This window comes from Nyctereutes procyonoides, unplaced genomic scaffold (genome assembly GCF_905146905.1).
Source record: "Nyctereutes procyonoides isolate TBG_1078 unplaced genomic scaffold, NYPRO_anot_genome, whole genome shotgun sequence".
In the NCBI taxonomy this organism is placed as follows: Eukaryota; Metazoa; Chordata; class Mammalia; order Carnivora; family Canidae; genus Nyctereutes; species Nyctereutes procyonoides.
The window spans coordinates 37,367,078-37,393,976 of record NW_026575134.1 but is presented as its reverse complement, the minus strand read 5'-3'; the positions used below and the strand labels follow the sequence as shown (position 1 = coordinate 37,393,976).

The following is a 26,899-nucleotide window of genomic DNA, read 5'->3' as shown; positions in this document are numbered from 1 at the left end:
ATTCTACAGGAAGTGGTCAAGGAAGGTTACCCTGAAAACCTGGTGTTGTTCTGAAGAAGGAAGGGAGTCAGGCACAGATCAGGGTGGAAGTTTCCAGACTGAGGAAGCACTGCAGGAAGTGCCCATGATGGGCCACCGGGGCGAGTGAAGAAAGGATCTGAAACTTCATTTATATTTTTATCTAAACATGAAAAGTTATTTGTGCCTAAAATTTAATATATTAAGTATTTAAATATATAATGTAAATAAATATATATGGGGTGACTGTTCAACCTGCTATCAGTTATACCAATAGGAAATTAAAAGTTTGAAGATTACCACAGCCCAAGGCAATAATCTCTTGAAAGACCAGGGTAGATTTTCTGCATCATATTATCTGGAACAAAACAGGTATCAATATGCTGTGCCTATCTTTTTTTTAAAATCTCCTTTGTCCATTTCTTTCTCCTCTATTTCACAGCAGATTCCTTGTTTTCTGTATTTTCAATGACAACTAGACCCATGCCTCATACATGAGTCCCTAATAAAGGAAGAGATGAACAGAAAGAAGGATGAATCAGTGTGGCTAGGTGATTCACCAGACTCGAAGCACTGATGCCACAAAGGTAGCCTTGGCACAATAAAGGCCCTTGGCTTTGGCATCTGACAGGAGTGAAATCATTCAAAGGACCACCCTCGAGCGCTTGACTAACTCTATTTCTTCATCTGTGAAATAGGAAATGAAGATAAATGGATAAGGAAGATGTGGTCTATATATACAATGGAAAAGTACTCAGCCATTAGAAATGACGAATACCCACCATTTGCTTCAACGTGGATGGAACTGGAGGATGTTCTGCTGAGTGAAATAAGTCAATCGGAAAAGGACAAACATTATATGATTTCACTCATACGGGAAATATAAAAAATAGTGAAAGGGATCATAGGGGAAAGGAGAGAAAATGAGTGGGAAAAATCAGAGAGGGTGACAGAATATGAGAGACACCTAATTCTGGAAAATGAACAAGGGGTAGTGGAAGGGGAGGTGGGCAGGAGGATGGGGTGACTGAGTGACGGGCACTGAGGGGGATACTTTTTTTGTATATATTTTTATTGGAGTTCAATATGCCAACATATAGCATAACACCCAGTGCTCATCCGGCCAAGTGCCCCCCTCAGTGCCCGTCACCCAGTCACCCCAACCCCCCACCCACCTCCCCCTCCACTTCCCCTTGTTCATTTCCCAGAGTTAGGAGTCTCCCACAGTTTATGTCCCTCTAATTTTTTCCATTCAGCTCCCCTCCTTTCCCCTATAATCCCTTTCACTATTTCTTATATTCCCCAAATGAGTGAGACCATATAATGTTCGTCCATCTCCAACTGACTTATTTCACTCAGCATAATACCCTCCAGTTCCATCCACATTGAAGCAAATGGTGGGTATTCGTCGTTTCTAATGGCTAATAGTCCACTGTATACATAGACCATATCTTCTTTATCCATTCATCTTTCGATGGACACCGAGGTTCCTTCCACAGTTTAGCTATTGTGGACATTGCTGCTGTGAACATTGGGGTGCAGGTGTCCTGCCATTTCACTGCATCTGTATCTTTGGGGTAAATCCCCAGCAGTGCAATTGCTGGATCGTAGGGCAGGTCTATTTTTAACTCTTTGAGGAACCTCCACACAGTTTTCCAGAGTGGCTGCACCAGTTCACATTCCCACCAACAGCGCAAGAGGGTTCCCCTTTCTCCACATCTGAGGGGGATACTTGACAGGATGAGCACTGGGTGCTGCTATACTATATGTTGGCAAATCGAACTCATATATATATATATATATATATATATATATATATATATATATATATATATAATGAATTAAGTAGAGAAATAATCCTCCAGACAATCTCAAAGCACCGTGCCTGATGCTTAGTGGACACCTTCCACTCTGTTCTTCTGATCACTACCACCACCACCACTACCACCACCCCCGCCCTTGCATCTGCTCCCCATGGTCAGGCACCGGAGACCTGGGTACTTACCTGCTAAAGCAATGATAGGTATCACGCCGGCTTTGACCCCTGGAAGCCTTAAACAAAACTTCCAAGTGACGGACAGACCAGGATCCAGAGTCAGGGACCCAGAGACAGGGGAAGTGGGCCTTAGTTAACTGACAGCAAAGCAAGTTGGAAAAAGAGGGATGAGCCAGGCTGAGCTAGAGCCACCACGGACCCTAGTGCTTTCTGGTAGTACATGCCATGGCATAGGACTCTCCCACCTTTCCACTCCATGCCACAAATGCAGCCCCCCCCCCCCACCAAAGGTTGGGAAGATATTGGGAAACAGAGCTGGCGAACCCACACCATGCTGCATTTACCTAAAATGAGAGTCAACCCTCAACCATGCCCTCCCTTCCTCTCTCTCCCTCCCCTTTCCATCAGGCTCGTCCTCTGTCGCCCTCCGCAGGCCAGGCTCGGAACTCCGGCCACAGCGGAGAGACTACCCACCGAGAATCCATCCACTGGTACCGGGAACTGGGCTGTTCACCTGCAGGGTCCTTGCAAGGGGACTTCCTGTGCTGACTCCATCCCCAGGAGCTGCCTCTACGAGAGCCTCTGGCCACACAGGGAGGGTCACACGGGGACAAGTGGGGGCTATGGGAAGCTGTACTGGAAGGGATCAGGGGCTGGAAAGTGCTGGTTTGGGTTCAGGTCCCCAGGTTGGTGCAAAGGAAACCCAGAAACAATGGAAGGGGGCTAAAGTCACCAGGCCAGCCAGCTGGGATCCTAATCTTGAATTGCAAATGGCTGTTTCTTTTTTCTTTTTTTAAGATTTTATTGATTTATTCATGAGAGACTTAGAGACATGCAGAGCAAGAAGCAGGCTCCGTGCAGGGACCCTGACGTTTGACTCCATCCTGGAGACCCAGGATCCTGTCCTGGGCTGAAGGCGGTGCTAAACCGCTGAGCCACCGGGGCTGTCTTTGGGCCAATTGTTGTGTCTCCCTATGGCCATACTTTTTTCTTTTTCTTTTTTTTTTAAGATTTTATTTATTTACTCCTGAGATACAGAGAGAGAGAGAGAGAGAGAGAGAGAGAGATGTACGCAGAAGGACAGGCAGGCTCCCTGGGGGGAGCCCAGTGCAGGACTCTATCCAGGGACTCCTGGATCTGCCCTGAGCCAGAAGCAGCCACTCAATCGCTGAGCCACCCAGGTGTCCCCCACACTTTCCTTTAAATGGGGATAATGGTAGCTGCCTCCTGTGGTTGTTAGAGGATAAAACTAGTTAGTATTTGCAACTACGTAGAGCACATTTTGGTCAGTGAAACTAACATTGGCTTTTTTTTTGTATATTTTTTTTATTAGAGTTCGATTTGCCAACATATAGTATAATGCCCAGTGCTCATCCCGTCAAGTGCCCCCCTCAGTGCCTATCACCCAGTCACCCTATCCCCTTCCCACCTCTCTTTCCACTACCCCTTGTTGGTTTCCGAGTTAGGAGCCTCTCATGTTTTGTCACCCTCTCTGATTTTTCCCACTCATTTTCTCTCCTTTCCCCTATATTCCCTTTTACTATTTTTTATATTCCCCATATGAGTGAAACCATATAATGATTGTCCTTCTTTGATTGACTCACTTCACTCAGCATAACACCCTCCAGTTCCATCCACGTTGAAGCAAATAGTGGGTATTCATCATTTCTAATGGCTGAGTAATATTCCATTGTATACATAAACCACATCTTCTTTATCCATTCATCTTTTGATGGACACTGAGGCTCCTTCCACAGTTTGGCTATAATGGACATTGCTGCTATAAACATTGGGGTGCAGGTGTCTCAGTTTTTCACTGCATCTGTATCTTTGGCATAAATCCCCAGCAGTGCAATTGCTGGGTCGTAGGGCAGGTCTATTTTTAACTCTTTGAGGAACCTCCACACAGTTTTCCAGAGTGGCTGTACCAGTTCACATTCCCACCAACAGTACAAGAGGGTTCCCTTTTCTCCACATCCTCTCCAACACTTGTTGTTTTCTGTCTTGTTAATTTTCCCCATTCTGACTGGTGTGAGGTGGTATCTCCTTGTGGTTTTTTTTTTTTTTTTCATTGTGGTTTTGATCTGTATTTCCCTGATGGCAAGTGATGCGTTGGCCATGTGTATGTCTTCTTTGGTGAAATATTTTTGGTGAATTTTTGATCTATATCCTAAAAACTACAGAACACTTCTGAAAGAAATTGAAGAAGACACAAAGAGATGGACAAATATTCCATGCTCATGAATTGGAAGAATTAATATTGTAAAAATGCCAATGCTACCCAGGGCAATTTACACGTTCAATGCAATCACTATCAAAATACTATGCACTTTTTTCAGAGAGTTGGAACGAATAATCTTAAGATTTGTGCGGAATCAGAAAAGGCCCCGAATAGCCAGGGAAATATTGAAAAAGAAAACCAGAGCTGGAGACATCACAATGCCAGATTTCAGGTTGTACTACAAAGCTGTGGTCATCAAGACAGTGTGGTACTGGCACAAAAACAGACACATAGATTAATGGAACAGAATAGAGAATCCAGAAATGGGCCCTCAACTCTATGTTCAACTAATATTCGACAAAGCAGGAAAGACTATCCACTGGAAAAAGGACAATCTCTTCAATAAATGGTGCTGGGAAAATTGGACATCCACATGCAAAAGAATGAAACTAGACCAATCTCTTACACCAGACACAAAGATAAACTCAAAATGGATGAAAGATCTAAATGTGAGACAAGAATCCATCAAAATTCTAGAGGAGAACACAGGCAACACCCTTTTTGAACTTGGCCACAGCAACTTTTTGCAGGATACATCTATGAAGGCAAGGGAAACAAAAGCAGAAATGAACGATTGGGACTTCATCAAGATAAAGAGCTTTTGCACAGCAAAGGATACAGTCAACAAAACTAAAAGACAACCTACAGAATGGGAGAAGATATTTGCAAATGACCTATCAGATAAAGGACTAGTATCCAAGATCTATAGAGAACTTATTAAACTCAACAGCAAAGAAACAAACAACCTGATCACGAAATGGGCAAAAGACATGAACAGAAATAACACTGGCTTTAAAGCCGGCCACCAGCAGCACTGGCATCACCTCCTGAGGAAGGTAAGCTCCCAGGCACACTCCAGCCTGATGGAGTCGCGCTCCCTGCAGATGCAGCTCAGAAATGTGTTGGACAAGCTGAACTGGGGATTCTTTGATGCATCGTAAACTTTGCGAAGCACTGGTCTGAGTTTCCGCGGTTTGCAAAGCTGCTCAAGTGACACGTTAGGACAGGAATGGAAGGGGAATCACAGAGGGGCAGACGGCTCTAAGTGACAGATAGGGAGCCTAGAGCCCCAGACGGAGAAGCTTTATGAGACTTTGAGATTCAAGTCGAGGACACACTCGCCCCATGGGTGTAGGCAAATCATCCTGATTCCTAATCTGTGAAATGGGGGCAAAAATCAATCCTAACTCTAGGAGCCGCCGCGAAGAACAAAGGAGACCCAAATAAGGCAACTACCAAACAGCCCCCCGCTGGGCCTAGGGGATGAGCTAGAGAGACCGAGCAGCCCCGGGTCCCTGAGGCCGCCGGGCGACCTCCCTCCAAGAGGTCGTCGCTGACAGGAGGCTGCTCAGAACCCCGAGTCCCAGGCAGGGATTGAGGGAGAGCTCAGCCCTCCGGGGTTCAGATAGGGCCTGAGGGTGTGCATCAGCCTCGCCGCGAGGCCGGTTCCTCTGCTGGGGGCGCCGAGCCCCCTAGAAGTCCTAACACTGGGAGGTTCTGCGGGAACCACCCGCAGGTGGCCGGGGCGCCCTAGTTCCGGAGGCCCCGGCGCCCACCTGCCAGCCCACCCTCACTCCCGCCCGACTGCGGAGCTGCAGGGGCGCCGGGGCAGGAGGGCTGAGGCTGCGCCGTCGGTTCCGGGGCGGGACGCGGACCCTGGGGTGCAGGAGGCGGGGCGCGGGCAAGACCGAGCAGCATCAGAGGCCTTGCAAGCGGCTTCCATTTCCGGGAACCCCCGGGGGGGGGGGGGCGCCGGCCCGGGGAAGGGTCCACCCCTCGTTGCCCGGAGGCCGCCAGTGGCACCCGAAGAGGTTGCGCTCCTGGCCAATGAGCGCAGACACCGCCCCCTCGCTGCCCTGGGCCGGCGGGAACTCGGGCCCTACGGTTCCACTTTCTCGGGAGAAGGGGCGGGCAGAGAGCCCGCGGACCCGGCCTTCGCAGCCCTTCCGAGTCCCTGGCAGCGGTCACCGGCACCGAGGACGCACCTCCGCATCTGTGAGTGGTGCTCGGGTCCTCGCCGGACCTGCAGCTCTCGGGGGTGCCTGTTGACAGCACTAGGCAGGAGGACCTGGGTCCTGAGCCAGGAGGTTCTGGGAGGAGGGGATGCCCAGCCTCCCGAGGTGGGAACCCCCTCACCCGCCCCGCAGCCTCCAAGATCGAGAGGTTTCCTCCTAGAAAGAGATCAGCGAGGAAGCTGTTTCAGGTCCCCTGTGTGTGTGTGTGGTGGGGGGGGCATCTGGAGAACACGGGCGGGGGCGGGGGATGGGGCGCCTTCCAGCCGGCGAGCGGGCGGGGAAATTTCATGCCTACAGCCCTGAGTCACTGAATCGTGATCTTTCAGGGTGGGATCCCGTATCTTCCTTTTTAACAAGCGCAGAGGGGTAATTCTTAGGAACAGTGAAAGTTTGATCCACACCAAACTCCTTCATTTACAAATGAGGAACCCCAGATCCCCAGCAGGGCTGTCAGGAGACGGTTTGATATTTGGGGGCGGTTCTCTCCTGGCCTTAGGGACTTTCTTCCATTGCTGCTCTGCTCCCTTGCCTTTAGAATATCTGAGAGGAACCCTCTTCATGCAGCTGGACTTCTCTGTGTGTTGGGGGGGGTAGGGAGACAGGTCCATTCCCTTCTGTGCCCTGTGACTGCTGCCCCCTCCCTCTCTGTCTTCGGCTCAGGGACTCCAGCTGGCTCAGCTTTCCTGCCCTCTTGCAGCTTGGCCTGGCTGGGCCCCTCAAGCAGTCACCTGCAGTATTCACAGGGGCTGTCTTATTTGTCGCTGTCCTTAATTGCATGATGGCCAGTTCTTGCAAATCATCCTTACATGTATTTTGTCCATTTTGTCTTGTTTCATTTTCAGTGTGGAGGGTAAATCTGGTCCCTGTTACATTTGGCTAGAGATTCAAGATGATAACTGTTTTAATGTCCTTTCCTACTAGTTCGGTCACCTGTGTCCCTTCTGGATCTGTTTCTGTTCCTCAGTTTCTTTCTTCGTTACGGGTCCTGTTCTCTGTTTTTCATGCCTGGTAATGTTGTCTTGGACATCAGGCTTTGTGAATTCCACATTTTGAGGTGCCAGAAATGTTTATACTCTCATCGGTATTCTGAAGCTTTGCTCCAGTGCTCAATTACATTTCTTGGAAGCAGTTTCATCCTTGCAAGTGTTGTCATTAAACGTCCTCAGGTGGGAACTCAGCAGCCTTCAGTCTAGGGCTACTTTTGTCCCACTATGGAGATGGGACCTTGCTGAATACTTCCCTGCTACCTCATGGGTGATGAAGTTTTCTAGTTTGGCTTTTGGGAGTAGAAACTGTTCTCAGGCCTGTATGACCCTCAGAATTGTCCCACTTTTTCCTTTAGGTGGTTCTACCCCTGGCTTCCAGTAGCTTCCTCACATGCATGGACTGATCTATATTGGGCTGAAATTTCAAGAGCTTCCCACTGCAGATCTCTGATTCTGTGTGTAGCTGTAGCTCTCTCCTCTCCAATAGTCTCCCCACAAACTCTGGCCACTTAGGCTTCCCATGGCCCTGAGCTTATCTTCTCAACTCAAGGAAACTTCCAGGCTCTGCTGTCTCCCTTCCCTAAGATTTAGTCTGTAAACACTCCCCAGCAGGAAAGCTAGAGGTTCAGAAGGATTACTTCATTTGATTTCTCTCTCTTGGGGAGGGTGGTGGGAGATCACTGTTCTGCACTGCCTAAGGCCCAGTGTTTCAAAGTTGTTTCAAAGATCCATCTTCCGTTTGTTTCAGCCATTGCAAGAACGAGAGTAAATCCAATCCTTGCTTCTCTAAGTTGGGCAGTCGTGGAAGTGAGTCATAGTTTCTTAGAAGTCATCATGAATTCCAAGAAACCTGAAGATAACAAGGCATTCACTACTGCAGAATATGGCCAGAGTACCAGCCCTGAAGATCCAGAGGTAGGTCTACATTTTAACAACTCATTGTTAGAGCAGCATACTCTAACCATGACACAGTATTAGGATCGTGGAAGGAGATAAACTCGTATTGAATGGCACTTATAGAACCTTCCTCTGTGTTGTAGAAAATACGTTTGGGGAGATCACATCTAGAAGTGCTTGTGCAAAACCAAATGATAGTGTACAGATTAGCAGTGCAAAGTGGGCCTTGTTAGACAACAATGTGGCTAACAAATAGTGTAGGTGCTCGATATATAGGACAGACAGGCAAAAATAATACAGTTACTGCTTACCAGGAAATTAGTGTGTACCTGAAATTATTCTTGCAACTTCCTATGGATTAGCTCCTCTGACACTTAATAAAACAATAGATATTGTTGTCATCCCTATTTTTAAAATGAAGAAACTGAAACCCACCTTTCTTAAAGTTGCAAAAAATTATGAACTTCAGTTGAGGATTTGAATCCAGGCAGTTGGACTTCAGAGTTGGGTTTGGCCAATACAAAATATGCAAAGTGATACTACCAAATCAGGATACAAACAAGTGTTTTGGAGTACAGCCAGAAGAATGCTTCATTTACACTCAAGAAATTAAGGCAGTATCATCTGACAAAGATCTTACAGGATGAATAGAATTGCACCAAGGAAATGTATCCAGTATGAAGGAATAGTGTGAGTCAAGTCATACACACATAAAATATATGTGGGAGCAGTATAGCTAGGCTTGACGGTGTGTAAGAATTTAAGAACATGGTAGGTTAATAAAGCTGGAAAGATAGTTTGGGAGAAGATTACAGTAGGCTTTATTTCAATGAGAGCTCCTATCAGGAAAACATCATCCAATGGTGAAATAATGAATTGGATTCCTTGAATTAAAATTAAATAAAATATAAAATTAATTTCTTCTAATCACTAGCCACATTTCAAGTGTTTCCTAGCCTCATGTGGGTAATGGCCACCATAGTGGACAAACAGGTAGAGAACATTTCCATCATTGCAGAGAGCTCCATTGGACAATGCTGCTCTAGACTCAGGACCTCTCTGGCCTTGCTACTCCAAGTGTAGTCCACACACACCAGCAGCATTAGTCTTGCCTGAGGGCTTGTGAGCTCTCTCTGTGATCTGCATTCTAACAAGACCCCAACCCCAGATGATTCATAGGCACATTAAAGCTAGAGAAACACTGATCTGAAGTATTCTTCTCCTTGGACATTTTATATGGTGAATATTTCTTTAGCTTATATAATAGTGATTCCAAATTGGAAATTTTTAACCCTTGAGAAATAAAATGGATTCATGGTTCATATGTCAGAAACATGCAGAGCTCAGCTGAGCTTTAATGCAGCAGCAGGCAGTTGTTTCAAGGATTTGTTTGTTTCCCTTCTCTATACTCTGCCTCTCATGTTGTCCTGACTGGCTTTCTGCATAGTGACAACAGAAGTTCAGTAATATCAGAGTGCATGCCTGCATCTGCTGTCATTCCCATGGAGTCCTTCCTGGTCCCCTGAGAAAACTTCCTTTGGCATGTCACTTTCCCAAGCTAAGTAGTTCCACTATTCCTGTACAAAACCATGTGACTGAGAGGAAGCAAGGCCTGTTCCTGAACGGGCATTAATTCATTTTTGTACATGCTGTTTTGGAAGACAGCTGCACTATTCGTTATATCCTTGAACTCCTTGCTTAAAAACTTGGGTTTTGGGATCCCTGGGTGGCACAGCGGTTTGGCGCCTGCCTTTGGCCCAGGGCGCGATCCTGGAGACCAGGGATCGAATCCCACATCGGGCTCCCGGTGCATGGAGCCTGCTTCTCCCTCTGCCTGTGTCTCTGCCTCTCTCTCTCTCTCTCTCTCTCTGTGACTATCATAAATAAATAAAAATTTAAAAAAAAAAAAACTTGGGTTTTATGCTGTATGAGAAGAAGTGTGTATAGGTTTTAGCCTTGTGGTTTTTTTTTTTTAAAAAGAGTTTATTTATTCATGAGAGACAGAGAGGAAGGCAGAGACATAGGCAGAGAGAGAAGCAGGCTCCCTGTGGGGAGTCCAACATGGGACTTGACCCAGGATCCCTGGATCACTCCCTGAGCCGAAAGCAGATGCTCAACCACTGAGCCACCCAGGCATTCCTAGCCTTGTGTTTTTAAGGATGAGATTTAATTTAAACATTAAGCTAAGTTATTCATCTTAAAATGCAAAGGGCTACACTGTTCACTACGGTAGCCACCAGCTACATGTGGCTATTTCAATTTCAGTTCAACTTAAAGTTAAATAATGAAAGTGTGAATAATTCAGACCCTCACTCACAGTAAGGGCATATCTTCATCAGTTACCTATGAGTAAATATAAGAAACAATTTGTAAATCCTTCTGGATAAAAATTATAAACTTTTATTGTAAGACAATGAAAGGAGACCTATATTAATGTCGACCTGTAAGATATTCACAAATAGGAAAGCTCAGCATTCTTCAGATGTCAGTCCTTCTTAAATTTATGTACTGGTTTAATACAATCTCAGAAGTATGGTATTTTTTGTGGGACTTAACAAGAAGACTAAAAGTTAATGGAAGAACAAAGGACCAACAGCCAAGACATTTATGAGGATAGAGGGTAAAGTGAGGAATTTTTCCTATCAGATATGAATGCTTATTAGAGGGGTGTAGTAATTAAGACAGTATTTCACCAGATAGAGAAAACTGTACCAATGGAAGAGAGCAGAGAGACAAACCATAAAATATATGAAAATATCTTTGTATTGGTTTGTCAGGGTTGCTGTAACAACATACCACAAATTGGGTGGCTTTAACATCATACATGTACTGTCTCATGGTTTTTGAGTTTCAGAGCCCAAGGTCAAGGTGTCAGTAGGGTCTGTGAAGGCTGTGAGGGAAGGATCAGAGACCTCTCTTCTTGGCTTGGGGGTGGCCATCTTTCTCATGGGTCTCTTCATATGGTCTTCCCTGAATGTATGTCTGTGTCTCTCTCCCAGGTTCCCCTCTTTATAAGGACCTGAGTCATACTGGATTAGAGTCCCCCCCACTCAGTATGACTTCATCTGAACTAATTAGAGCTACAACAACCCTCTTTACAAAAAAGTCACATTCTGAGGTGCTGGGGGTTAGGTCTTCCACATATAACTTTGGGATGGGGGGTGTACAGTTCAATCCGTACTCTCATATGGCAAAACTGGCGATTAAGGTCAGTGGAGAAAGGATGAACAATTCGGTATTAGTGTTGGAATAACTATTTATCTCTGTAGGAAAACTTTTTTAAAAACTGAAGCCCCCCTCAGGCTATATACAAAAATAATTTCAGATTAAAGAATTGAATGGGAGAAGCAAGCCTTTACAATTTTTTGGAAAAGAAATAGATTAATTGGGGCACCTGTGTAGTTCAGCTGGTTAAGGGCCTGCCTTTTAGCTCAGGTCATGATCATGGCCTCAGATGGAGACCTGTGTCAGGCTCCCTGCTCAGTGGGGAGCCTGCTTCTCCCTCTCCCCTGCCACTGCTCTCCTGATATCTCTCTCTCTCTCTCAATAAATAAATAAAATCTTTAAAAAAGAAGAAGAAGAAATAGATTCATTCTACCAAGGTAACCTTATGACATAGAATAGAATGATGAATAAATGCGACAATATAAAACTAAGGATTTCCAATCTTGAATGACACCTAATAAGAATGAAAAAGCAAGCCAGATACTCAGTATATTTAACACATAATGATAAATAACTTGCATCTAGAATATAAAAGGAGCTTCAATAATGAAAAGGAAAATAGTCCTATAGAAAAATGGGCAAGAGACATGAACAGACAGAAGCATGAAACTCCCATTAGTAATTACTAATTTAAAAAGATGCCATTCCATACCCACAAGATTGGCAAACGTAGACAGCTGGGCAATATTAACTTTTGATGAGGATGTACATGTAATGAGAACTTTATTGCCCACTGGTGGACGTGCAAGGTGGTACAACCATTCTGTAAATAATGGCAATTTTAATAAAGTCAAGTATTCAGAGACCCTGAAAGTGAGCAGTCCCATTCCTACCCCTGAGAGAGACACTCTTGCACAAGTGCAGCAGGAAACATATTCAAGGATATTCACAGCAGGAAGGTACCACGTTTTTAATAGGAAGAAACCAGGAAACAAATATGCATCAACATTTAATGGCTTCAGTGGATTCTCTCTAACTGTAGACATGAATGTAGGACTCCATCAGTTAGAATCAATCTCAGAAAAGTAGTGAAACAAATCACAAAACGGACTTAACAGGATGCCTTTCCATAATATCAAAACAAACCACATACATACAGTGCAGTACTTATATTTTAACAACATATGTGTACGTCCCTAAAGAAATGTAAAGCAAGAATTAGTTTAAAACAAATTCAGGATGAGTGTTTGCCTATCAGAAAGAGAGAGATATATATAAGATAAAAGAAGAGTCACTTATAAATTGTAATATGCTGTTTTCTTATCTGGGAGGTTGATATAGAGATGTTTATTAGGAGATGTCATACGCTGCTTTTGCATGAATCATATATTTCAAGTATATATTTTTTTAAATGGCATGTAAGAGGTAAAATAAAGGAAGAAGCTAAGGGTGGTTCGCAGAGTGCTAGCCTGGAAGTTCAGGTGGGTGGTGACACCATTAACCCAGCTCAAGACTCAAGAAACCCAGGAATAAGGGAAAGATTGAGAGTAAGCTTTACTACAACATTTTGGAAAGTGTTCAGGGTGAAATGTCCCTGATGTATCCAGGAGTAGATGCTGATGATCCAACACAGTATTAATATCTGGAACTCAAATGAGAGGACATTGCTGCAGATACAAATTTTGACAAGAAGTAGTAGCTTAAAATGTGAAGGAAAAGGAAAACATAATGAGAGGAGGAAACTCACTGTGCCTAAAACCAAAGCTCATTCAATTTCATTGGCCTCCTAAGCAAACCAAGCCCCTCTGTCCCTCCTGAGCTTACTCTCTCCAGCTTTATTCCTCTGTTCATATGGAGTAGGTCTGAGGCTTGAGAATCCACAAAAATTCCCATCCAAATTCTACTAAGTCCTATGGTGTCATGTAATTCACTTATGTCCTTGGTTTCAATTCCTGTTCCCATCAGATTATCAATCATTTTTCCCAGACTGTTGACAATTGGTTGTATGTGTATATGTTTTTGAAAAGGTCTATTTATTTGTATATGACCATGTATATGTACTTGTATATCTATCTCAAACCAGCATTTATCAATCATTTTAGTGTATCATGTATTTCCTTAGTACTATTGAAACGTGTACAGATTAGAAACTAAACAGATCATTAGGGGGAATTTTTGAAAGGTGAGTTTCAAATGTCTGAGAAGTACATTAAATAAGTCCAGCCTTACTAGTAAGTAATGCAGATTTTAAAAGCAGTCAAATGAGGGGCACTTGGGTGGTGCAGTGGTTAAGCATTTGCCCTGAGCCATGATCCAGGGGTCCTGGGATCGAGTCCCTCATTGGGCTCCCCACAGGGAGCCTGCTTCTCCCTTGCCTATGTCTCTGCCTCTCTCTGTCTGTCTCTCATGGATAAATAAGTAAAATCTTTAAAAAGAGTCAAATTAAATGGCATTTACTTATCAATTGGAAGACAATTGAAATAACAGTCCTAAAATCCTTTGGAGGAGTCAACCATAAGTTTGGCCTCTTTGGGAAGCAAGGGGAGAAGGAGAAGGATGAATCAGTGTAATTTTTCTGAAAAGCAGTTTGGCAGCATAGATGTTGTGAAGTATATTATAACCTTAGTCTCAGAATTTCTACAGCTCAAAATCTCCCTTAGGGAAATGTTCAGATGTTCAGACAGAATGTTTTGTGTATGAAAATGTTTGTCATATTGAGAGTAGTTAAAAACTGGAAACAATCTAAATATCCATCAACAGAAGAATGAATTAGAAATTATTGTACAGTGAAATATGCTGTGGCCCCTCAAACGATGTTTTCAGACGTTGTTTGATGGCATGTAATGTCATTAAATATGCATGTTTCATGACATGTCAGTCGATGGCAGATTGCTTAATGAAGAGTAAATTCTTGCAGCTTAGCACAATTTAAGGAACGTAAGATTTGTATCTGCATAAAAATTATAGACTCAAATAAAACAACATGCAAAATGGTTATCTCTGATGATGGAATAATGATTGGTATTTTTTCTCCATTATTCATTATCTGTGATATTATCTAATTCTTCTACATGGTATCTATTAGTTCTATAATGAGAGAAACATGAAACATTATTAGTAAAGGTGATTCTTACTAAGTTCATAATCTTTCCTTTTTTAAGGATGTTGTCATGGAGCAGACACGTCCTGGCACACCTGCTGCTCATTCTCTATCTGACATTAAAGAGTGGAGCAAGACCATTAAGCTTAAAAGTGAAGTCAAGCATGAAGCATCTATGGAAATTCAGAAGCCAGACTTGGGGACCAGTAAAAAATGTTCTTTTACTTTTACCTTGAATGAAAATGTCAGGAAGTCAGACCGTAGTGTGTTTACAGCACATGGTAAACACACTGAGAGTATCTACTCTGCCCTGAAAGCTAATGACAATTTCAAAGAAAGGATGCAGAATCATCTCAATAAAAACATCCTTGTTTATGAAGAAAAGACAATAGATGGATATGTAAATTTAGGAATGCCTCTCAAGTGCCTACCTAGAGATTCCCATTTTAAAATAACATTTGGTCAAAGAAAGTGTAACCAGGAAGATGACCAGATGTTCCGCCAATGTGAAAATCCAAACATGGAATGCATTCTTTTTCATGTGGTTGCTGTTGGAAAGAGTATAAAAAAGATTCTGAAGATCAAGGAACTGCATGAAAGAGGAAGTACAGTTTGTGTCTATGCTTTAAAGGGTGAGACTATCAAAGAAGCTCTAAGCAAGGATGGCCGATTTCGGTCTGACCTCGACGAATTTGAATGGAAAGTAATGGAAGATCATCAGAAAATTCATGGGAAACAGTCCCTGGTGGATGAAGTATCTGGAAAAACCTTAGAGATGGACATTTTTAAGAAACGAAATGTCAGGGAAGGTGCCCATAAAAAAATTAAACAGGAGAGTGAAAGTGCCACTGATGAGATCAATCCCTGTGAACAGCTACAGTCTGAGATCATAGAACACAAACCAGAGACAGATGGGGAAACCGAAGATGTAGAATCCAAGAAAGAAGAAACTGTCTCACTTCAGAGTCTGGGGCATGATATTGAACGTAAAAAACGACGCACAATTTTCAGAATTAGGGATTATTACACTAATAGTGTGAAGAGAAAATACAGGAGGAGCAGCTCAAGACATGGGCAAAGGCCCCATGTGGGTATGCAGCATGTTATTAATCAAACTATCCAGAAGACGGCAACTAACGTCTGGCTAAAGAATTGCCAAGTGTTGAGCAAAGTTATAATGGATCAGTATCCAAATTTTAATGAAGAGGCACATTGGATGAGAAACTATTTTCGGGATGAGCAGAACAAAACCAAAGTGCCAGCATCTCAACAATTCAACATATATAAAAAGTACTTTGCAAAAGTGACTGAAAATTCTACTTCAGTTGCAACCTGCGAAGACCTTATTCATCTTAGTAAGTCAGTTGGGTTCATGATGTGGTATAATAATGGAAACATGGGGACTGCTACTTGCTTTGTCTTCAATCATGATTATATTTTCACCTGTCGACATGTAATCAATCACATAGTGGGAGAATGCACAGATCTAAATTTGTGGCCAGAGATAATAAGCCAACGTGCAAAGGTAACTTTCAGTCATAAAAGGTTCTTCCTTGATAATCAAGATTGGTATGCCATTGATCCATGGTTTGGAGTATCTGATGGAAATCTAGATTATGCCATTTTAAAGCTAAGCCAACATCAAAATGGATTTCCTCCAGGCCTGTTTAGACAAATTTCCTCTCAACCGTCCAGTGATTTGATTTATATAATTGGTCACCCAGAAGGCCAGGTCAAGAAAATAGATGGTTGTGCTGTGATTCCAATAAATCAGCGGATGGAGAGGTATGCAGAACAACTCCAAGATGAGATGGTAGGATCCGATGCTGTTACTTACAATGTTTTCCCCATGTTTACCCAGAGAAGTTTCCTACCAGAAGCTTGGAGCACTGACACACTTAGTTATGATACCTGTTTTTCTAGTGGATCCTCTGGCTCCCCAGTATTTAGTGCATCAGGCAAATTGGTTGCTATGCATACCATTGGGCATTTTTACAAACGTGGAGAGAAAGTCCATGCCCTTATTGAATTTGGCTATTTGATGAATTCAATTCTTTGTGATATTAAACAGAAAAACGAGAGCTTCTATCAATTCTTAATGGAAGATAAAACTGAGAACTGCACCAAGGACTATACCATACAAGAGTTGTCACTTCAAGAACATCAGATTGAACCCATGGAACATTAGAGAAAAGATTTTTTGTTCCAGAAAATATGCCAATAATTTAGAGTATTTGGGGCTGTTTCCTTAAAGTAGAGTGAATATTCCTCTTTAATTAGAAATCTTTAGAGAATCACTTGGGTGTGCAAAACATATATAAGAGTTCAAGTAGATTCTGATATATTTTCCTATTGTTTTTTTTTTAATTGAAACAATCTCAAGCCTCAACTTAAACTATTTAGCTCTGTTATATACATACACAGTATTTGGTATTTGCCAATTCTAATGCCTCGGATGATATATCCACACCATCTTCCTAACTAGTGAAGTGCCCTATGTTCCCTGAATTAAAAAATAATGGCGACATACACCTTTAGAGTGAAGTAAATAATTCTTTGATAATCTTAAGTTTTTCCCTTTTGTGCCACCTGTAAATCAGCCTCTATTGCAAATGACACATGAAAATCTCAGATTTTCTGTTCTTTCCTCTAGTTTTGTCATTCTCTGGAATGTAGAAGTGTGCTTTCCTCAGTCTTCATTCCTGACCTCTCATATTCAGAGTCTATACCACTAAAAACTAAGCATATCAGCCATCAAGCTATATTACAAAGCTGTTATCATGAAGACAGTATGTATTGACACAAAACAGACACATAGATCAATGGAACAGAAGAGAGAACCCAGAGATTGACCTATAACTATAAGGTCAACTAATTTTTGACAAAATAGGAAAGAATATCCAATTGAAAGAAGGCAGTCTATTCAACATATGGTGTTGGGAAAGCTGAACGATGAGATGCAAAAGAATGAAACTGTACCACTCTCTTACACCATACACAAAAATAAATTCAAAATTGATGAAAGACCTAAATGTGAGACAGGAAACCATAAATATCCTAGGGGAGAACACAGGCAGCAACCTCTTTGACCTTGGGCATAGTAACTTCTTATTGGATGTGTCACCAGAGGCAAGAGAAACAAAAGCAAAAATGAAATATTGGGACCTCATCAAGATAAAAAGACTTCTGCACAGTAAAGGAAACAATCAACAAGACTAAAAGGCAGCCTATGGGATAAGAAAAGATATTTGCCAATGACATATCAGAAGAAGGGTTAGTATCCAAAATCAACAAAGTACTTATCAAACTCAACACCCAAAAAACAAATAATCAAATTAAGAAACGATCAGAAGTCATGAATAGACATTTTTCCAGAGAAGACATCCCAAATGACCAATAGATACATGGAAAGATGCTCAACATCACTCATCATCAGGGAAATCGAAATCAAAACTGCAATAAGATACCACCTCACACCTGTCAGAATGGCTAAAATTAACAACAGAAGAAACAACAAACATCAGAGAGGATGCAGAGAAAGGGGAACCCTCTTACACTGTTGATGAGAATGAAAACTAATGTAGCCACTCTGGGTAACAGTGTGAAGTTTCCTCAACAAGTTAAAAACAGAAGCATTCTGGGCAGCCTGGGTGGTTCGGAGGTTTAGCGCCGCCTTCAGCCCAGTGCGTGTTCCTGGAGACCCGGGATCGAGTCCCACATCGGGCTCCCTGCATGGAGCCTGCTTCTCCCTCTGCCTGTGTCTCCGCCTCTCTTTCTCTCTCTCTCTCTCTCTCTCTCTCTGTCTCATGAATAAATAAAATCTTAAAAAAAAGAAAAACAGAAGTATTCTATGATCCAGCAATTGCACTACTAGATATTTACCTAAAGGATACAAAAATACAGATTTAAAGTGTCACATATACCTCAATGTTTATAGAAGCATTGTCAACAGTAGCCAAACTATGGAAAGAGCCTAAATGTTCATCAACTGATGAATGGATAAAGATGTGGTACATATACATATATATATATATACACATACATATATATACATATACATATATATAAATATTATTCAGCCATCAAAAGGAATGAAATATTGCCATTTGCAGCAACATGGATGGAGCTAGAGGGTATTATACTAAGCAAAATAAATCAGTCAGAGAAAGATACCGTATGCTTTCAGTCATGTGGAATTTAAGAAACAAAGCAGATGGACATTTGGGAAGGTGGAGGGGGAAAGAAGAGAAAGGGAAACAAACCAGAAGAGACTCTTTAGGATAGGGAATAAACTGAGGGTTGGTGGAGGGACATGGGAGGAGCATGGACTAAATGGGTGATGAGTATGGAGGAGAGCACTGGTCTTGTTGAGCACTGAGTGTTGTAGGTAAGTGATGGTCACTAAACTTTACTCCTGAAAACAATATTATACTATATGTTAACTAGAGTTTAAATAAAAATTTGAAGAAAGTAAAGAAATTTCTAATTTGCACCTAAGATTGTAAATCAGATTCCTCGAAATAGATGCACTTGCCTCTTATTGGAAGACAGAACTAAGATGGAGATGATCTGTTTTCTCCATCTTCTAGCAAACAATGTTAAAGAAAAATGAGTGTCTAGAGACAATAGTGTTCACCATGGTAAATGTCTATCCTTAGCTTCATGTGTATCAAGGAGTGATTGCAAGCACTAGCAGCAGCCAAACTCTGTATCGCAGTGTCTGTTCATTCACTTTAATAGTGTGGCGAGGCATTGTAACAGCTTCCCCATCCAGCTTCCTGATTCCTGGTTTGCAGCTGAAAGGGTATGTTCTTGAACACCATTCCAGTGTTGGCCCCTTGAATCCCTCCCACTGCTTTTTTGTCATTCTAAAGATGTTCTAGGGATGCCTGGGTGGCTCATTTTTGGGCTAAGCATCAAACTCTTGGTTTCAGTTTGGGTCATGATCTCATGGGTCATGGGATTGAGCCCTGCATCCAGCTCTGCACTCAGCATGGAGTCAGCTTGAAAAATTCTCTCCTTCTGTCCCTTCCTACCTCACAAATAAATAAATCTTAAAAAAAAAATGTTCTAGAAGTTAATCACTTCAGTTGAATCTCCCTCACCTGCATAGATCTTTGATACAGTCTCCTTACCAACTAGCCATTGATTGGACTATCCAGATATGTGATAGTCTCTGGGTTGTACAAAAGCCATAAATTTCACTCAAAGAAATTCTCAGTTCAGAAACTCTAGATCTGTATGTCTATTAGAAAGTAGCTTAAAGAGGGCAGCCCCGGTGGCCCAGGGGTTTAGTGTCGTCTTCAGCCTGAGGTGTGATCCTGGAGACCTGGGGTCGAGTCCCATGTTGGGCTCCCTATGTGGAGCCTGCTTCTCCCTCTGCCTGTGTCTCTGCCTCTCTCTGTCTCTGTGTCTGTCATGAATAAATAAATAAAATCTTTTTTTTTAAAAAAAGAAAGTAGCTTAAAGATATAGCTCTCTGTGGTTGTGGGAGTTCCAGGGTGTCATGGTATTAGGTTTTCTCAGTCCGGTCCAAGATGGCTACTACACCTCCAGCCAACACACCTCCAGCCAAACCATAGCCAGGAGTAAAAGGAATATGTGCAAAAGGGGAGTATACCTCTTCCTCTTAAGAGCACCGTATAGAAACTGCATATATCACAGCTGCTGGTACTCATTGTCTACCACTTGGTTACGTAGCTCACTTAACTGAAAATTGGGCTATGAAATGTAGTGTTTATTCTGGATGACCAGACGCCCAGCCTAAATTCTATTACTTTGGAATAAAGGGAAAATGGATTTTGGATGAACTAGTCGTATCAATCCCAGTCTCACTATCTAGCCTCCCTGGTGTCTCTACACATGCTTCTTTCCACATATGAAGCATACTTATCCACTCTTGAAGAGAGTCCAGAATTCTGGGTGATGTGCATGTCTTTCCATCACAACTGGAGCTCCTCATGGCCCCGAGATGAATCTGCCGTTCCCTTTCACCATACTCACACACCCGATTGACTATAGTGGAGTATGGCCAACCACTTACATCCAACCACTTTAAGTAAAATTTCTTGTCAGCAAAAAGAATGGAAAATACAACTGTCACTTTCCCATAGCAGTGATCAAAATTGGTTGTGCAGGAACTGTCGGGATGGCCAGCCCCAGCAAGGAGCACATTTTTACATTAGCTCACTGCAGCTGTCGGTCACTGCTCCATGGCAGTTGGAATTGCCTTGACCTTTGTCCTTCAAAACCTCAGATTTTGTCCTTCAGGGTATTTTTTCCTGTCTGTTGTTTTCTGTGGCCATTTCTTTCTCTTTTTTACAGTCTAGCTGTAGGAATTTAGGATTTATGTATAGTAAAAAGGATTTATCCTTTTTAGTATACAGTATGCTGGGTAACCACTGCCACCCTCAAAAAGTTAAGCAGCATTTTTAAAATAAAATATACAGGACAGTCAACATGCTTACAAAAATGTAAGGATAATTTCAGTCAGAGTATAGCTTTCCCTAACTTCTAGGAGCAATCTAAAGCATCTTTCACAGTGAGGTGATAAATTTGCCTTTAATTTTCATTTATTTTACTTCTGGAACAATCAGAATCCAACAGTCTATACATTGTATTTGGTTGTAGGAGTCTCTTCAATCCCTTTTAATGTGTAAATTGCCCCTTTATCTTTTTCCTGACATGTATTTATTGAATAAAGTGGATCACATTTGTCCAGTAGTTAGAATGTTCTATATTCTGAACTTTGCAATTATATCTTTGTGGTGTCATTTAATTTGCAGCTGGAGTTGGTGTATTTCCCGTAAACTGGTGGTTAGATCTAGAGGCTTGATTCTATTCAGTTTGTACTTTTTTCCAAGAATACTTCCTAGGTGGTATCAAGGGATGTCTGGCCTTCTAGTTGTATTGGAATAGCTGTGGGCCAATAGCTAGCTGATCCTCATTTTGATTAGCATCATGAAATTTAGGACAAATCCTTTGTTTTCCTAAAACTGAGTGTTGAATCAGAAACTCTGGGGAGTTCACCTCTTCAAAGAACTAAGCAAAATCATTTTCCAACCTCTTTTATTAACCTTTAAAATCCACTCCCACAAAATTCCCTGGTTTTTGATGGCAAGGTTTCACAACTTCTGAAAATTCTCTTTGCAAAAAACTTCTTTCCTACACATTCTGTAAGTTGCCCTTAGATCATAATAAGCTTAAATCTGGTGTGAAGGTTAATGCTATGTATCAACTTGACTCAGCCACAGGGTGACCAGATACTGGGTTAAACATTACTCTAGGTGTTTCTGTGAAGATGTTTTGGATGAAATGAACATTTAAGTTGATAGACTGAATAAAGCAGTTTGCTCTCCTTACTGACTCCCTAATGAGTCAGTTGAAAGCCGGAATAGAACAGATTTACTTGGGAGACCCCAAGTAACAGAGTATGCTTCCCGTATGACAGTCTTTGAACTGGGACATTGACTTTTTCCTACCTTTGTACTTGAACTGAAACATTGGCTCTTTTTGGGTCTTAAGCCTTTCTGGCTCTCAGACCTTCAGACTCAAACTAGAACTTCATCACTAGCTCTTCTGGGGCTCCAGTTTGCCGACTCACCCTGTAGATCTTGGAATTTTTCAGCACTCATAATCACATGAATTAATTACCCATAATAAGTTAAATTATTATACATATCTATATATATGTTTTTATATATAATATATTTATATATAAATTATATATATAGATATATATATATAGCCCCCTCGCCCCCTGAACCTTCCTCCTCCCTCTATCTCTGCTGGTTCTGGCTTTCCCAAACCACTTTTGATCTTCTGATTCCTCTTGGGTTGAAGTAGACCAAGTTCCCCCCAGGCACCCCAGTTTGGGGGGGGCTGTATTTTTTTAATGACACCCCAGTTCCCACCTGTTCCTCCCTTTTCCCATGCTGCCAACTTCTAACCGCAATAGTAACTCTGTGCTTGTCTGTTTAGTTCTGTGTATAAACGGAATGCTGTGGAGATGACCCTTCCTTGCGCCGCCTGGTTCCCCTCCCCTTTTCCCCTGGTCTTGGCACTCTTGGAAACAGGACCAGTAAGGGACCTTCAATTAAAAAGAAACAACAACACACACAACAATAAAAAGGCTCGTTAATGGGAAAAAATATATTAAAGGTACTGTGCGTATCTATTTTAAAGAGGCTCCAACCCCTGGTTTTGAACGTTCTGCACCTGAATAATTCAAGGGGTACAGACACTGGGACCATACACGAGGTCCTTGCATCTAAAAACCACTTCACATCAAACACACAGAAAGAGAACACCCCAAATCCCCAGGAAACCAGAATGTGTTCTCAGACGCACCCCATCTACTCCAAACAAAACTTCAAAGTGATAGGAGAAACATTACATTAAATAGAGTGTAAAAATAAGATTTCTGGAAGTAAAAAATAGCCACCATGGAATCTCTGTGGCAAAGTATTGCAGTTTTCGTGCTTTGACAAACCTTACTTGTAGAAGCTTTCTAATTAACAGTACTTCTGTAAAGTTCTTCTCTGCACTACTAATTGTAACCTACTTTCATTGCATACCTTTTGGTAAGAACCATTTCCCTAGGCACCCACCATAGCTACCTCTAAAAAACTCCTGTTTCTCATGACCTTTTAAAGAAGGCAGTTCACACACTCCCAGATTAATCTTTGGCATTTTGATGTTTTTGAAAGGGAAACACTGATCTTCCAAACACTTTGCTTATACTTCATTGTGCAGCCAGCAGTGAGAGTGAGAGCACGGCTGTGTGGTGCTCAGGGCCATTCCCACAGAATGGGAATACGTGTATATATATATATATTCTATTATATACATATATGTATATACATATGTATATATACTATATATATATATATATTCTGTTTCTCTAAAAAAGCATAACATATATGGTAGTAGGATCTCTACAGTGAGGCATGGAGCATGAGGGTAATGTCATCTTTCTCCTACCAGAAGACAAAAGAGAAGCAGCAAAGAGAACATGTCATTCAAGTTTAGGGGCTGATATTTTCTATGTCTTAGAAGCTTCCCAAATATCATAACTCCAATTTTAAGAAACTTACCCTTTGTAAATAAATGTCTTAAATTTCACAGACAAGACAGGGAAATTTGTAAATGCAATTGCCATTGGAGTTTAGTAACATTAAAAAAATCAATTTCAGGGCAGCCCGGGTGGCTCAGTGGTTTAGCACCGCCTTCAGCCCAGGGTATGATCCTGGAGACCTGGGATCGAGTCCCACATCGGGCTCCCTGCATGGAGCCTGTTTCTCCCTCTGCCTGTGTCTCTGCCTCTCTCTCTCTCTCTCTCTCTCTCTCTCTCTCTCTCTCCCTCTGTGGGTCTCTCACGAATGAATAAATAAAAAATCTTAAAAAAAATCAATCTCAGAGTTCTGGTAATAATGAGATAGATATTTTAGACCAACTCTCCCACTGTACACACACACACACAGGGTCACGCTGAACAACCAGAAAATCTAGACTTAAAATAGGAAACACCTGTGTGAAGGCATCAAAGCTCTACCAAAGCAGCTAGAAAGTACAGGGCCAGTATTCCAGTGAGGAGGGAAGCCCAAAGGGGTCAGCTCTATAGTTAGCACTGATTACACCTGAGAGACACCTACAAATTGTGGAGAGGCTGAGTAGTTGACCAAACATTTGAAGAGAATCATGAAGCTGAGGAGGCACAAGAGTTAGAGCTTAAGGCCTATCAAGTTATAGAGATTGTGGTAAACACAGGATCTTGAATGCAAATGAAGTATTGCACCCATAAATGAGAATGTCCCAGACATATCTCAGCCTTCACAGGGACACAAGTCAGTTTGAAATCACCTCAATCCAAATTAGGTTAAGGTGACTGGGCATTACTAATGATAGCAGCCCAGCCACCTCCCAGAATGAATTGTAAAGTCTCTTTGAAGGAAGATTGTATCATCCCAAGTCTCATACTTTTTCTACAAGACAAAGTCGGCTACATAAAAATGAAATCTTAGACTTTTAAAAAGAAAGGAAGGTGGGGGGACGCCTGGGTGCCACAGTGGTTGAGCGTCTACCTTTGGCTCAGGGTGTGATCCCACTGTCCTGGAATCGAGTTCTGCACTGGCGGGCACCGGCAGGCTCCCTGCATGGATCCTGCTTCGCCCTCTGCCTACATCTCTGCCTCTCTCTCTCTCTCTCTGAAAAAAATAAATAAAATCTTAAGAAGAAAAAAAAAGAAGAAGAAGGGAAGGGACTTGTGTTGGTGAAGTAGATTAAGAAAGATGGCTGAGATGTAGATTTGATGAAAAGAATGTGACCATATTCTTCTATCCAATACGAACATGAGAAACGTGTCCTGTATTATGATTATTTACTGTTATGCTAATTGAAGGGCCCAACATGCTTCTTTGGGAGACAGGCCTTCTTTCTTAATTACTATCTGAATAATGGGGAGTTAAGTTCTACTCTCAGCATTTGACGCATCCTTTCTCTGCTGGACCACCACAGGGACTGACATTCCCTGTTTAGTGTTTACCGAAATTGAAAGAAGGAATCATGCAACGCGAAATTATACCAGGTGTAACTGTAACCAAAAGGATACCTTTAGACGTGCTCACAAAGCTGTCGGCCCTCCGGCCACGTCCCGGGAGCCCAGTACTCCTCCTGCTACACCACACTCCCTGCAAGGCCCAGGCGACCAATGCTAAACGGAAGAGGCGGCCAGGCAGCGCCAGCAGGTCAAGCCAACCTCAGTTCTGGCACCTTCGGGCCCGCAGCTGGATCCAGGAGGAGCACGAGAGACAGAGAAGAGAGAGCGAGAGCGAGAGCGAGAGCACGAGCTGGTCCAGCCCCGCAGCTTCTCCGCCCTCCCAACAGGTCTCCTGCGGGTCCAGTGTTCTCCCGCCCCCCGGAGCTGAGGGTTGGACAAAGCGCCTCCCTATTGTGCTGCTATTGGGCAGGAAGGATGTCAATCTTAGCCCCGGCTCCGCCCCTTCTCCTTTCCCGCAGGCTCGTCCTCTGGCGCCACCTGCAGGCGGCGCCCGGATTCGGCTCCCGGCTAGGGGGGTAAGAAACGCCCCTGCTGGGCCGGGTTTTTAGGGACGTGGCTCCGGCGGCGGCGGCGGCGGCGGCGGGGACCCTCCCGGGAGGGGGTCTCACGGCCCCGAGCTCCGAGTCCTGAAGCCCCGCGGGCGCCGCGAGAGGGTCCCGGAGGGACAGGTGGGGGCGGCGGGACGAGGGGAGCGCAGGGCGGGGAAGTGCTCAGTTGGGGCGGGGTCACAGAAACCCAAGCCGCGGAGGAAAGGAAGCAAATCCTAGAGCCTGAAGCCGCGGGGCCAGCAGCTTTCTCCTCTACAAAATGGAGAGTCGAGGGGGGGAGGGGAAGGAATAAAAATTGCTCCCATTTCGCAGAGGTGTGGTGGTGATTTAAAATATGTGAAGTGTGCACGACACCGCCAGGCGGTGTTAATGGACTTTAGGCATCACCTAAGCCCGAGTCTCTCACCGGGTGATTGTTTAAAGACGCAGTTCACCGAGCCTCACCCCGGATCTGTTTGAACCACAACGTGTGGATCGGCTTCAAGAATCTGCGTTTTTAAAAGAGTGTCCTATAAATAACTATTTCTTACAGACACTAAAGTTGAGGAATCACCCATCTGGGCCAACCTCTTTGATTTGCAGATGAAGTAACTGAGCGGTGCCCAAAGGCTCTCTGCAGAGTCCTAACCGGCTGTAAGGCTCTAAGACCAAAAATCCGACGGTTCATCCCTCTTTCCCTCCGACTGGTTACGTGGTCCCCAGCAAATCGACCGGTTTCCTCATCTGTGAAATGGGGACAAAGTCACACCCACTGCCGTCGGGGTGAAGGTGAGGATCAAATAAAACCTAGGTGGGGGATCCCTGGGTGGCTCGGCGGTTTGGCGCCTGCCTTTGGCCCAGGGCGCGATCCTGGAGTACCGGGATCAAGTCCCGCGTCGGGCTCCCGGTGCATGGAGCCTGTTTCTCCCTCTGCCTGTGTCTCTGCCTCTCTCTCTCTCTCTCTCTCTCTCTCTCTCTCTCTCTCATAAATAAATAAATAAATAAATAAATAAATAAATAAATAAATAAATAATCTAAATAAAACCTAGGTGTGTCAAGCACAACCCCAACGGGTGACAAGTGATGAAAGAACGTGAGATTCCCACGCTACCCCCTCCAATGATGCGAAGGAGGGTCCCTGCCAGAAAGCCCCAAAGTAGAACAGCGCGCTGTGGAAGGAAGTGGGAGGCCCAGGAGGGGGTCCCCGGGATGGTGGTTAGGGAACGTCCATCCTAGGGGCTCAGTGCCGCCCCGCAGGTCCGGAGCTGCCGGGACCCCGGGAAGGACCCGCCGCGGGGTTCCGCTCTGTAGTTGGAAGGACAGACGCCGCTCCCCCGCGCGCCCCCTGCGCGTCCC

The 26,899-nt window shown here is 43.4% G+C and overlaps 2 protein-coding genes across 2 annotated transcripts in view; one reads left to right on the top strand and one right to left on the bottom strand.

Annotated features, from left to right (window-relative positions):
- The window catches only part of LOC129494136 (glycine N-phenylacetyltransferase-like), a 75,158-nt gene extending 49,845 nt beyond the window's left edge, over nucleotides 1–25,313 (bottom strand). The window contains exon 1 of the mRNA XM_055300875.1: nucleotides 25,068–25,313. The gene's annotated coding sequence lies outside the window, so the exon portion shown is untranslated. The remainder of the gene's footprint in view (nucleotides 1–25,067) is intronic.
- Nucleotides 6,061–18,290, top strand: FAM111B (FAM111 trypsin like peptidase B). Its single transcript, XM_055300873.1, has 3 exons — nucleotides 6,061–6,290; nucleotides 8,045–8,211; nucleotides 14,520–18,290. Exons 2-3 carry the CDS (start codon nucleotides 8,131–8,133, stop codon nucleotides 16,644–16,646), a joined length of 2,208 nt encoding a protein of 735 aa, XP_055156848.1. The 5' UTR covers nucleotides 6,061–6,290; nucleotides 8,045–8,130; the 3' UTR covers nucleotides 16,647–18,290.
- Nucleotides 25,314–26,899: the final 1,586 nt, after the last annotated feature.

What these genes read in the sequence shown, in the direction of transcription:
- FAM111B (XM_055300873.1), top strand. Translation starts at nt 8,131, where the DNA reads ATGAATTCCAAGAAACCTGAAGATAACAAGGCATTCACTACTGCAGAA. An exon ending in CCAGCCCTGAAGATCCAGAG is followed by an intron (nt 8,212 to 14,519) that starts GTAGGTCTACAT and finishes TCCTTTTTTAAG; the next exon opens with GATGTTGTCATGGAGCAGAC.